General features: G+C 49.1%; 1 protein-coding gene across 5 annotated transcripts in view; it reads left to right on the forward strand.

The window, feature by feature from the left end:
- Positions 1–1,949: 1,949 nt before the first annotated feature.
- The window catches only part of TSC22D1 (TSC22 domain family member 1), a 54,474-nt gene continuing 44,120 nt past the window's right edge, over positions 1,950–12,303 (forward strand). The window contains exons 1-2 of one of the 5 annotated variants that reach the window (XM_028728808.2): positions 1,950–5,408; positions 7,666–7,783. In XM_028728808.2, the coding sequence (XP_028584641.2) occupies positions 2,587–5,408; positions 7,666–7,708 (2,865 nt within the window). In that variant the 5' untranslated portion in view covers positions 1,950–2,586 and the 3' untranslated portion in view covers positions 7,709–7,783. Of the gene's footprint in view, positions 5,409–7,665; positions 7,784–7,810; positions 7,840–12,303 lie in introns of those variants that run through there. The other 4 variants (XR_013393319.1, XM_028728806.2, XM_077930730.1 and 1 more) reach the window with 4 other exon arrangements.

Here is a 12,303-nt window from a genome sequence, read left to right on the forward strand (position 1 = left end):
AGAAGAGAAGACTCCCTGGAAAAGACCCTGATGCTGGGAAAGATGGAGGGCACAAGGAGAAGGGGACGACAGAGGACGAGATGGCTGGACAGTGTTCTCGAATCTACCAGCCTGAGTTTGGCCAAACTGCGGGAGGCAGTGGAAGACAGGAGTGCCTGCCATGCTCTGGTCCAGGGGGTCACGAAGAGTCGGACACGACTAAACGACAACAACAAGGGTTGGCCTACCCTGAAGTCATGAGTTTCCACACCCAGAGTTTCTTGACAAACCATGTGAGTTTATGTTAGCACGTGAGTTTATGTTGGTGCAGAGAAAATGGAGAATCTCTGAAGCTGGAATGGCCAGGCATGCAGTTAATAGGTCTTTTTTCACAGCTGCTGAGTACAGTCACTGATCCTGCCAGTTTCCCCCTCACCTTTGATGGCATTTGGTGAGCTTTGTATGCTAGGCTGCTACAGGGTGGTCTCTTGGTCTAATTGCACTCGCTAAGCTCTTGTGTTCATGGACACTTAAAAACATAGCAGGAGTAATTATCATCAAAGCAGCAAAAACTCAGATTATGAGCCAAAGCCAACAAATCTTTGATTTCCTCAAACTCAGCCTTTTAAGTAGGGTAAGTGTGTAAAAAAAACAGATTAGCTGCGAATGTTTCTGTACTGAGACACTTTGGCTTCTCTGCAAGATCTCTGTTACATTTGTCTGCTTCGCTGCTTTTCTGTGGAATGAGAGGACAAATCTGTGGGTTCAGGAAAATAGGTATAAAATATAGAAAGATTTCCTGAATGCCAAGATCCAAGTTTGGGGCAAGTACTCTTGGATGAGAAAACCCCGGCAGGGGTTTTAAATCACAAAACATGCAGCAAATTTAAGTGTGGAAATGTAGGGTGTTAGACCTTTAAGGCATGGCCTTGTGAGATATGACCACCCTTTTCCCCCCAGCATGGGAAAAGGACACCAATTTGGTATGTTGGCAGGTGCCATTTTACAAACACTTCAGAAATCAGGTTCATATGCTCTTCCATACGTCCGTCAGATGTATAACTTGGCTTAATCAGGTAGGTAGCCGTGTTGGCCTGTTGCAGTCAAAATAAATATAAAAACTAAAAAAAAATTGTGTGCACATGCACACAAAAGCTTAAACCCAGAACAAACTTAGTTGGTCTCTAAGGTGCTACTGGAAATTTTTTTTTTAAATTATTTATTTTGGCTTAGTCAGAAAGTGGCAAAAATTCCCAGATTATTAGTACATGCTACTTCTTCCTGTTTGGGTTTAATGTGGCATAGTATGCAAAAACCAACCGGGGGAATTTTTATTTCAAGCATGGAAATATGCAGAAGAACAGAACTTCACTTGCAGAAGGTATAGAGGTAAGGCAGATTTTAAAGGTGCAGGCGCTGTACTGGGGTGGAGATTCTGTCAGTCTCCTGGGAGTGTTTTCAGGCTGTGTTCCGTCTGGCGAAGCGCTTGGCATATTCGGCCCGAATGAACGTGCAGACTGAATGTGGTGCTTTATAATTACTAGGGCACTTCTGCTCGTTTTCTATGGGGAGAGGGTCACCCCCACCAAGAACTGCGAGTCAGGCACTCCGGGAAGGGGCGTGGGGGCGTTTTCCGAGTCCACGCGCCGCCCGAAAGCCCGCCTTGGTCTTGACACGCGTCTGAACCTCCCCGTTCCGACGGTCAGCCAGACCCAAGGGGCGAAGCAGCCGCCGCTCCGAACCGCCTGGCGAGAAGGGCGCCCCTCGTGAGGGAAAACGCGCCGGTCGCCAAGCGGGGAGGAGGGGCGGCAGGCGGCCGCCTGAGGAGAAAACTGCGGAGCGCCAAGCCGACGCCCCCGCCATCTTGTCGGGCCGAGCTGGCGGCCTCCGTCTTGCGGGTCGGCCGCCAGAGCCGTAACTCCCCGGCTCTTCTCCCTCACTCCCTCCCGCCCTGCCGGCGAGCCCTTTATGTCTGCGCGCTGCCTGCGGTTGCGCCTGCGCCGCCGCCAGCGCCATCTTTCTCCCCCCCCCCTCCATCTCCCCTCCCTTGGACAGAGCCAGAGAGGGAAGCCGGAGGAGGAGGAGGAGGCGGAGGAGGGAGGAGAGCGAGCGCGCGGCGGCGGCGGCGGCGTCTCGCCCGCGAAGCTTCCCGGCTCCTTCCGCGGAGGGAGAGGCGTCGGAGGAGCGCGAGAGGGGCGGCTGCTGCTGCTGCCCGGGCTGCGTCAGCTTCCCCGCCCCCCCGCCTCGCCATCCTGGATGGGGAAGCGCCCGGCGCCCGAGACGGCCCCGCCGGGACTGCGCGCACGAGCCTCGCCGGCTGCTGCCGCTGCTTCGTCGTCGGCGAACCCTGCTCCGTTTCCCCGGGAGGATTGGCGAGGCCGGGAGCCGCGGGGGCTTTCTGATCTAGTCGGGGGCGGCGAAGGGGCCGGGGCCTGAGTGTCCCATTGCCCGGCTGGAGAAGCCGGCAGGCAGCGCCTCTTGTGTGTGTGTCTGCCTGCCTCTCTCCCTTTCTGTCTGGGCTCAGCTGCCAGGTGCGCCTGCTCCGCCTGCGCGCTCCCTTCCCCTCCTCGCTCTCCGTCCGGGGCTCCTTAAAATAGTGCTCGTTCAATGCACCAGCCTGACTCAGCGGCAGACACCAGCGTCGGGAAGATGGCGCACCCGGCGATGCTTCCTCGGAGGGGCAGCAGCAGCGGCGGCGGAGCAGGAGGAGGAGGAGGCAGCAGCAGCAGCGTCGCGGTGCCGGCCTTGTGTCCGGCAGGCATCGGCGTCGGAGGCAGCAGCAGCAGCGGCGGCTTGGAAGATTACCCGCCGCCCTTGCTGGTTCAGCCGCCGCCGCCGCCTCCCTCCTCCTCCGCAGCGCCTTCGTCTTCTTCTCCCGGGCTGCCTCCTCCGCAGAGCCTGACCCTCCTCTCGACGCCGCAGCCCCTCGGCCAGGCAGGGGCCCAGATGAAGAAGAAAAGCGGCTTCCAGATCACCAGCGTCACCCCCGCCCAGATCTCGGCCAGCCTCAGCTCCAACAACAGCATCGCCGAGGACACCGAGAGCTACGACGACCTGGACGAGTCGCACACCGAGGACTTGTCCTCTTCCGAGATCCTGGACGTCTCCTTGTCCAGGGCCACGGACTTGGGGGAGCCGGAGCGGAGCTCCTCGGAAGAGACTCTGAACAACTTCCAGGAGGCCGAGAGCCCCGGCGCTGTCTCCCCCAACCAGCCTCGCCTTCTGCAGCAGCAGCAGCAGCACCCCTCTTTGCCACATCCCTCCCAGCATCAGAGTGTGGCCATCAATGGCAGCATGCACCCTTCTCAGGGACATCATTATCACCACCACCACCATGGACATCACCATGCGCCACACTCCGGGATGGTCGGCCCAGCGGCTCCCGGAGGACCGCCGTTCAGCCCTTCGTTTAGAAAACTGTCTACCGCTGCAAGCTCTGATAGCGTTGTGGCAGCTGCCGTGCCGGTTTCTGCTGCATCATCTGCTGGTATGCCTGTGGCCGCTCTTGTGTCTCATTTCCACGCTGCTGGTACACCTGGGGTCACTTCAGCCGGCGGAGCTCCGACCAGCACTTTAAGCAGCGAGACTAGTGGTAGCTCCAGTGGGGTGAGCAGCATGCCTGGTCCCGTTAATGTGAATCTAAGTAACTTCACAAGTACTGGTAGCATAACTAGTGGCAGTGTTAATGTGGCGGTCTCGAGTGGGCTTGGCAATGGCACGAGTACTTCCTCTAGCGCTGGGAATTCCAGTGCAGGAGGAGTTGCTGCTGCTGCAGCAGGAACATATAGTCAACTACAGCCTGCAGCCAGCACCTCGAGGTTTAGAGTTGTGAAACTGGATTCTAGTTCAGAACCTTTCAAGAAGGGTAGATGGACATGCACAGAGTTCTACGACAAAGAGAACCTCGTGCCAGTTGCCGAAGGAGTAGCTGTAAATAAAGCGTTAGACACTCTCAAACAAAATTCACTTGACGTGACTTCTGAAAGGGAGAGCACCAGTGGGAGCTCAGTTAGTAGCAACGTAAGCACACTGAGTCACTATACTGAAAGTGTGGGAAGTGGGGAGATGGGAGCACCAGCGGTGGCACAACCGCCGCCATTTCAAGCAGCAGGTTCTCAGCAGTTGGATTTTGGCGGCACCGGCCCTCAACCTGCTCCAGCACCCAGCATACCCCAGAGTGTTTCTCAGTCACAGCTTGCACAGCCACAGCTTCATCCTCAAGATGTAAATTATCCTCCTCAAAAGCAAGGGGTCCAGCCTCCTGCATCAGCTGTCCCTCCTCCAGTAAATATAGTAGGTGGCCATCAACAGCCTGCCATGGCACAGCAGCTGCCATACACCCAATCGACGCAGCCTGTGCCACCTGTTCCGGTTGTGCCACAACTGCACCAATTGCCGTATGGGCAAGGACAGGCACAGCATCCACCACAACAGCAGCAGCAGCAGCAGGTACCTCTGCAGATGGCCCCAGGGCATGTTAAACCAGTGAATCAGAATTCTGTCACAGGGCCTATGCCAGATTACGTACAACAGCAGCAGATGCTTCAGACTCCAGCTTCTATGCAGCCAGCACCTACAATGGTAGGAACGGCTATGCCTGCGCCTGTTGCTCAGGCACCAAGTATGCAGCCTTCCGTACAAGCACACCTGGCAGTAGCATCCTCTCAGCCTGCTGCACATGCTCAGACAGCAATGCTGACCTCCGGAGCTGGTGCTCAAACAGTGAATGTTGGACAACAAGGAAGTGTGCCTCCCATGGTGCAGCAGCCAGCAGTTGCAAATCCAATTGCTCCTTCGGTGGTGGCACAGAGCGCTCCTCCTCCATCTTCCCATGTGGTGCCCCCTGTTCCATCAGCCGTCGTTCATCCCGGGTTGCAAGGTAGCACATCAAGCCTTCCTCAGCCCTTGGTTATTGTTCCACAGAGTACTTTGTTACCAGTGCAAGCGGCAGAATCCCTTGTTCCAGGAATGGCTGGTCAACAATTGCCTGCTGTTAGTCCTGTACCTTCTGCCAGCGCTGCTTCTGTCCCAGGCCAGTCTGCTGCAAACGTGTTGCCCACACCTATGAGTTTGCCTCCTTCAAAGAACATAGCACAATCGTCATCAGGTGCGCAAAATGGGAACTTGGTCCAAAATGTGTCTACTAGCATCAATTTGCCCGCAGTCCAAAATGTGCCACAACAGGTACCACCGCTGAACTCTGCCCAGTTTTCTGCCCAGTCTCTTGTTCAGTCAATTACAACCCGAAGTGAAGATTCCAAGCGCTCTACAGAACCCACCTTGGTTGGCCTGCCCCAAACCACCAGTGGAGAAAGTGGCGCTGGAGCATCATCAGCCATGTCAGATGGAGGCAGCAGCATGGCCACCTCTCTTTTCCCCCTGAAGGCACTTCCGCTGACGGTGCAACTTGTTGATGGTGAGGATGAGAGGTAAGATCACGCCAAGTAAAAATGTTGTGATTGCTTATTGTAAACTGCACTGACCTTATTGACCCATTCCCAACCAGATACGGGCTTTGTAAAGAGCTTTAGTAACGGATGTTAGCACAAACTGCGTTTGTTCATTCTGGTGCTTTGGTTAGTTACCTTGTGCTATGAATCCTTAGCAGTAGTGCCAAAAGGACGAACATGGGAGACTTGAGGCAGGGAAAGTAACTTCAGGCTAGGAAGTCTCCCAGAATCGTAGTTCATCGTCATTGTCACTTTGTGGGAGTTAGGGTCTCTTTATTGTCTCTTTAGGCTACTTCATCTGGAAAGTGCATTGATTTCAAGAACACAAGGGAAATATAATCATTAGCATAAACAGCAAGATTTGGATCCAAGCTAAGGCTACTGCAATCTCTTAACTTACATTTAGATAAGCCTGAATTCATTCAAAGAAGCTGTCGAAGCATTTAATTTCCAAATGCTTCCACTTACAAGTTTTCTTATTTTTTTGGTTCAGAATCGCTTCCGGTTTCTCCTGTGTATGGAACGAGATATTGCAGGTGTTCATCACAACCCAGACACTTCCAGTGATTGGGGGGGGCAGGGGACAGAAGGGGTTGGGGGATGAACTGAGAGGAAAGTTACTTCATGAATTATGTCCTAATACTTGAAGGTATTCTTTTCCATTATGCTCCCTGCTTCTGTTTTTGTAACTTCAATATATATATTTTAAGGTGGTGCTCATTGCTTTTCTTTTACAGAGAAACCAGTTGCTACATAAGGTTTGAAACGTTTTGAAAGTGATGTTGTGCTTGACATACAAATGGTGCGGTGCTGGTGTCACTCTCTGTTGGAGCAATCTTGCTATTGCATTACATGTTTCATTAATCATTTGGCTTCAATAGATGATTCTAGACTTCTTCTTTACAGCCGTCATGGTGGTAGTTAAAAACTACCAGTGATGAAAAGCTGTCAGTACAACCAGGTTCATGGTATTGGCAAAGGGTTTTTCAGGTGGTAGGTCGTGAGTCCCCAACCTTTCTGGGCCCAGGGGCACATTTGGAAGTCTAAGAAGCTGTCTTGAGCACCACATAGTGAAAGCTGGTGATGCTCCAAAACAGGTAAAACACACAGCCAAAGAAAAGGCAAAACACCTCCTTCAAACAGACTTAAGCTGACAAAACGCGCAGTTTCAAAAATAAAACATCTAGTGTAAAAGATCTACCAGTTGCTGCACTGTCTCCCAAGTTCGCTAGACAATAGTGCGCTGGGAGGGTGGGTGGGTGGGATCTCTTTTGCTTCTCTAAAGTGTTTCAGAGGGGGTCATGCAAGGCCTCCAGCTGCCCCCCAACCTCGTCCTCTCCAGTGTTGAATGTATTTTGGATCAGAGGAAGGTGTGGGGAAAGAGGGTGAAGTAACTGGAGGCCTGCGCTGTGCCCGGTGCAGCCCAGGGGGCATGGAGGGATGCGCCACTGAGGAATCCAGGAATATGATGTCTCTTGTAAATTCAAATCTTCTGCCCTTTCAGGTGTGTTCTCAAAGTACTCAGTTGGAACCAAACAGGTCCATAGGCTCTGTAGAGCTTTCAGCGCATCTCATCTCTCTGTATGGCATCTGGTTCTGAGCTTGCTGTGTCAGAGATATAAAAATATGGCTGGGTTGATCCATTATTTCTTACAGTTTTACCTAGTCCTCTTTTAAGGAGTTCAGAGCAAACTTGTATGTACACATCCTTACCCCAGTGTTCGAAATTCCCTGGTCGCTAGTCGCTTTCTGCGGCTCAGGCTCGCCCCCTTGTCACCAATTTTAGATTACCTGTTGTGAGGTTTGTGACCGAAATCTCCTCTGCAGGCAGCATCCCTGACTGAAGTGTTGCCTTTCAGCCTGCTCCCTGGGAAGTTTTTGATAACCTTTCCATTGTACGATTTGCAAAAGTAAGCAAACAAGCTGTGAAAAAGCTCTCTAATGGGCCAAGGAGATTGGCTGATTTTCACCCCTCCCCTTAGAACAGCTAACTTTGCAGGTAGAAACTCAAAACAGTCTTTCAGTGTTAGGCATGTTGTGGTTTGCAAGTTTTACTTGTGGGGCTTCTGATTTCCTGCGCTGGCTGGTTATTTAAGGGTTTCAAATGGTGATCTTGCTTCTCAAACGTGAAATGGGTCTAGCAGTAAAGATATGCCTCTTTTCTTGCTTTGCCTTTCATTTCTTCTCATAATAATATTTTTTCTGGCTTGAATAATGGTTTGCCCCCTTTATTTAGATTCTGCTGCATCATTCCCCCCTCCCCTAGGAATACAGGATGAGCATGGAGGTGGGGAGAGAAGACTGGAAATTATGACAAAAAGAGAGTTTTTGCAGTAGGGGGTGCCCTCCCTGTGTACCTGCCCATTCCGAAGTTTGTATCTGATGGTGTATTTGGTATGGAGGGAGGAGTGTAAGTAGAATAACTATTCTTATGTCTTGAAATAGATAAGAAAACCATTCTAGACTAGAGCCAGGGCTTTTTCGGTTGTGGCTCCGATCTGGTGGAACGCTCTGTCACAAGAGACTAGGGCCCTGTGGGACTTGACATCTTTCCGCAGGGCCTGCAAGACAGAGCTGTTCCACCAGGCCTTTGGCCAGGGCACAGCCTGACTCCCTCCTTTGGCAATCTTCACAGAACTTTAGCCTAATGGTTGCCATCAATTTGAGTTGAATTAATTTTAATGAAATGATTTTAGAATGTTGTATTATTTTATTGTTGTTAGCTGCCCTGAGCCCGGCTTTGGCTGGGGAGGGCGGGATATAAATAAAATTTATTATTATTATTATTCTGGTCTAGTTCTTGGTTCTGGTCTTGCCCATTTGTGACAGCGAGTGAGATTTACCGGAAGCGTGTTTGCTTTTTGAAACCAAGTCCTCAACGTGAGACTGAACATCTTTCTAGCCTTTCCTGGAGATGAGTTAGCAAAGTCTGCTGATGACACCAGGTTGTGCGGGGTAGTTGTTTTTAACTAAAAGAGGCTGTGAGGTGCTCCAAAAGGATATCTCCAAACTGGATGAATGAGCATTAAAATGATAAACTAGGCTGTGTTAAAGTAGCTCAGTCTTTGATTACCACCCATTTTCCTATCTTGGACTTTAACTCCCTCCTTGCATCATTTATTCTCCTATCGCCAGTTTGGGCACTGCTTTCTTCTTGGGTGGAGATAAAGGCAAAGTAGGCACTGACCAGTTCCACTTTTCTGTCACTCAACAGCATTTCTTCATCTTCTTAATGCAGAGAGCCTACTACTAGTTTGTCATAGAATCATAGAATCATAGAGTTGGAAGAGACCACAAGGGCCATCGAGTCCAACCCCCTGCCAAGCAGGAAACACCATCAGAGCACTCCTGACATATGGTTGTCAAGCCTCTGCTTAAAGACCTCCAAAGAAGGAGACTCCACCACACTCCTTGGCAGCAAATTCCACTGTCCAACAGCTCTTACTGTCAGGAAGTTCTTCCTAATGTTTAGGTGGAATCTTCTTTCTTGTAGTTTGGATCCATTGCTCCGTGTCCGCTTCTCTGGAGCTGCAGAAAACAACCTTTCTCCCTCCTCTATATGACATCCTTTTATATATTTGAACATGGCTATCATATCACCCCTTAACCTCCTCTTCTCCAGGCTAAACATGCCCAGCTCCCTTAGCCGTTCCTCATAAGGCATCGTTTCCAGGCCTTTGACCATTTTGGTTGCCCTCCTCTTGACACGTTCCAGTTTGTCAGTGTCCTTCTTGAACTGTGGTGCCCAGAACTGGACACAGTACTCCAGGTGAGGTCTGACCAGAGCAGAATACAGTGGCACTATTACTTCCCTTGATCTAGATGCTACATTCCTATTGATGCAGCCCAGAATTGCATTGCCTTTTTTAGCTGCCGCATCACACTGTTGGCTCATGTCAAGTTTGTGGTCAACCAAGACTCCTAGATCCTTTTCACATGTACTGCTAAGCCAGGTGTCCCCCATCTTGTATTTGTGCCTCTCATTTTTTTTGCCCAAGTGCAATACTTTACATTTCTCCCTGTTAAAGCTCATCTTGTTTGTTTTGGCCCAGTTCTCTAATCTGTCAAGGTCGTTTTGAAGTGTGATCCTGTCCTCTGGGGTGTTAGCCACCCCTCCCAGTTTGGTGTCATCTGCAAATTTGATCAGGATGCCCTTGAGTCCATCATCCAAGTCGTTGATAAAGATGTTGAATAAGACTGGGCCCAAGACAGAACCCTGTGGCACCCCACTAGTCACTCTTCTCCAGGATGAAGAGGAACCATTGATGAGCACCCTTTGGGTTCGGTCAGCCAGCCAGTTTTTGTCCTTCCTCTTGCTTTGAGCATAGCCCCCCCCCCTTTTTATTATTTTAAACATCTTTTGCAAGCCTGAGCTCATTTTTGAGATTTAGCCTGCCTGACCTTCTCCCTGCAGATGTTGGCCACTCATTTACCCTCTTCTTTCGCGATTTGCCCCTTCCATTTCTTATACAAGCCCCTTTTAAATCTCAGCTCATTCGTAGTAAGCTCCTTATATGCAGCCGCACTGGTTTCTTTTGATGACTCCCACTTTTCTTTCTGGTTGGAATTGTTTGAAATTGTCCCTTCAGTATCTCACCTTTAAAAAAACTCCCATCCATCTTGGACTCCCTTCTCTTTTGAGTATTTCTGACCATGGGGTTTCACCCAGTGGTTTCTTATATTTTTTGAAATCAGCTTTCTTGAAGTCCATAGTGTGCATTCCAGCTTCCCCCTTCCTCTGTACAGTGGTGCCTCGCAAGACGAAATTAATTCATTTCACGAGTTTTGTCGTCTTGCGATTTTTTTCGTCTTGCGAAGCACGGTGTCGGGAAAGTTTTGGAAAAGCTTCAAAAATCACCAAAGTCTTCAAAAACCTCAAAAAAGGCTACCACACCGCGTTCTATGAGTTGCTCCTCGAAGTCAAGTCGCAACTGTATTAACGGTGTTAAGAAAAAGGAAACAAACTTGCAAGACGTTTCCGTCTTGCCAAGCAAGCCCATAGGGAAAATCGTCTTGCGAAGCAGCTCAAAAAACAAAAAACCCTTTCGTCTAGCGAGTTTTTTGTCTTGCGAGGCATTCGCCTTGCGAGGTACCACTGTATAATGAATCCCAAGAGAACATGGCCAAAATGTTTTGTGTATATTGCTGAGAGTTATGAATTTTCACATGTTTGTTGATTGTTGTTGTTGTATATTTCTAGCTTGGTTTCCCCCTGGCGCTCAAGGTTGTGAACATTGCCTTTACCTTTCTCCTTTTCTGCTCACAATACCCCTGCGAGGTAGTTCAGCTACCAAAGATATGAATGGAATATTTTTTGCTTGCTATTTAGTTGGCAAACTTTTCGCTTGTTTCTTCGATTTGGTATTTTGCTATAAACAGCAAGGCTATGAGATGTTGCAGTGAGAGCAAGGAGGCTGCTTCTCCAATGTAAATTGGGGGTGTAAAGAGCTCCCCAAGGATCAGCACTGGGACTTGTGCTTTTTAACTTGTTCACAAATGATCTAGAGTTAGGAGTGAGTAGTGAAGTGGCCAGGTTTGGTGGTTATACTAAATCGTTCTGGGTTGAAGAGCTCTGAAAGGACCTCCCCAAACTGAGTGAATGGGTGGTAAAATGGCAACGGCAATTTAATGAAAACAAGTGAAAAGTGATGCATATTGGGGGTAATGTCACATTATATGCTCATGGGGTCTGAACTGGCAGTGACTGACCAGAAGTGAGGCCTTGGGGTTGTAGTGGATAGCTCAATGAAGCTGAATGAAGATGTTGACCCAGTGTGCAAAAGCTGTGAAAAAGGCAAATTTCATGCTCAGGATTGTTAGTAAAGGAATTGACAATAAAATGCAAATACAGTGATACCTTGGTTTAAGAACAGCTTAGTTTATGAACAACTTGGATTAAGAACGCTGCAAACCTGGAAGTAGTGTTTTGGTTTGTGAACTTTGCCTTGGAAGCAGAACATGTTTCGCTTCCTGCTGAGTGGGTTCCGTTTGTAAATTGAGTCCCACGCTGCTATGAGAAAGCACGCCTCGGTTTAAGAATGCTTTGGTTTAAGAACGGACTTCTGGAATGGATTAAGTTTGTAAACCAAGGTACCCCTGTACCGTAATGCCATCTTTCAAATCTATGGTGCCATTGCCTTTGGAATACTGTATATAGTTCTCACCTCAAAAAGGAGCTGGAAAAGGTTCAGAAAACAACATCCTGAATGATCAAGGCTCTCTGAGGAAAGGTTGTGGCATTTGGGACTTTTTAGTCCAGGGAAAAGACAAGTAAGAGGCGCCATGGTAGAAGTACTTAAATTATGCATGGCATGGAGAAGGTGGCTAGAAAAAATGTTGTTCTTCCTCTCTTGTAACTCTAGAACTCACTGACATTCAGTGAAGGTTCATGTTGGGATATCCAGGATAGATAAAAAGAAAGGATATCTTTACACCGTGCACAGTTAAACTATGGAGGTAGTGGTGAACCACAACTTGGGTGTCTTTTAAAGAGCATTGGGTAAATCATGGAGGATAAGGCTAGCTATGTTCTTCCTCCACGGTTGGAGAATGTTGCTTCCGAAAACCAGTCGCTGGTGGCGCAAGTGCTTTCAGTCCTCCATCTGCAAAAGACTTGACTTGCCTTAACAGGGTTTATGCAAGGGTTATAACAAGTATGTGTCGCACTCTGAGCATTTTGAAGTGCTTTATCAACTAAGGAGGAGGAGGAATTGCAGCAGTGAGACTCCTCTGTGCCAGGTACTGAAACGAGCTATTTGAATACGCAGCTATATTAAAACTAAAAAATGGTCTGTTGGAGTGAAGTGAAGCAGACAGATGGAAGGAACCTCATTAAACCACCTATGGAATTTGCTGCCACAAATTTTAGATTATT

This window comes from Podarcis muralis, chromosome 6 (assembly GCF_964188315.1).
Source record: "Podarcis muralis chromosome 6, rPodMur119.hap1.1, whole genome shotgun sequence".
NCBI classification, from domain to species: domain Eukaryota; kingdom Metazoa; phylum Chordata; class Lepidosauria; order Squamata; family Lacertidae; genus Podarcis; species Podarcis muralis.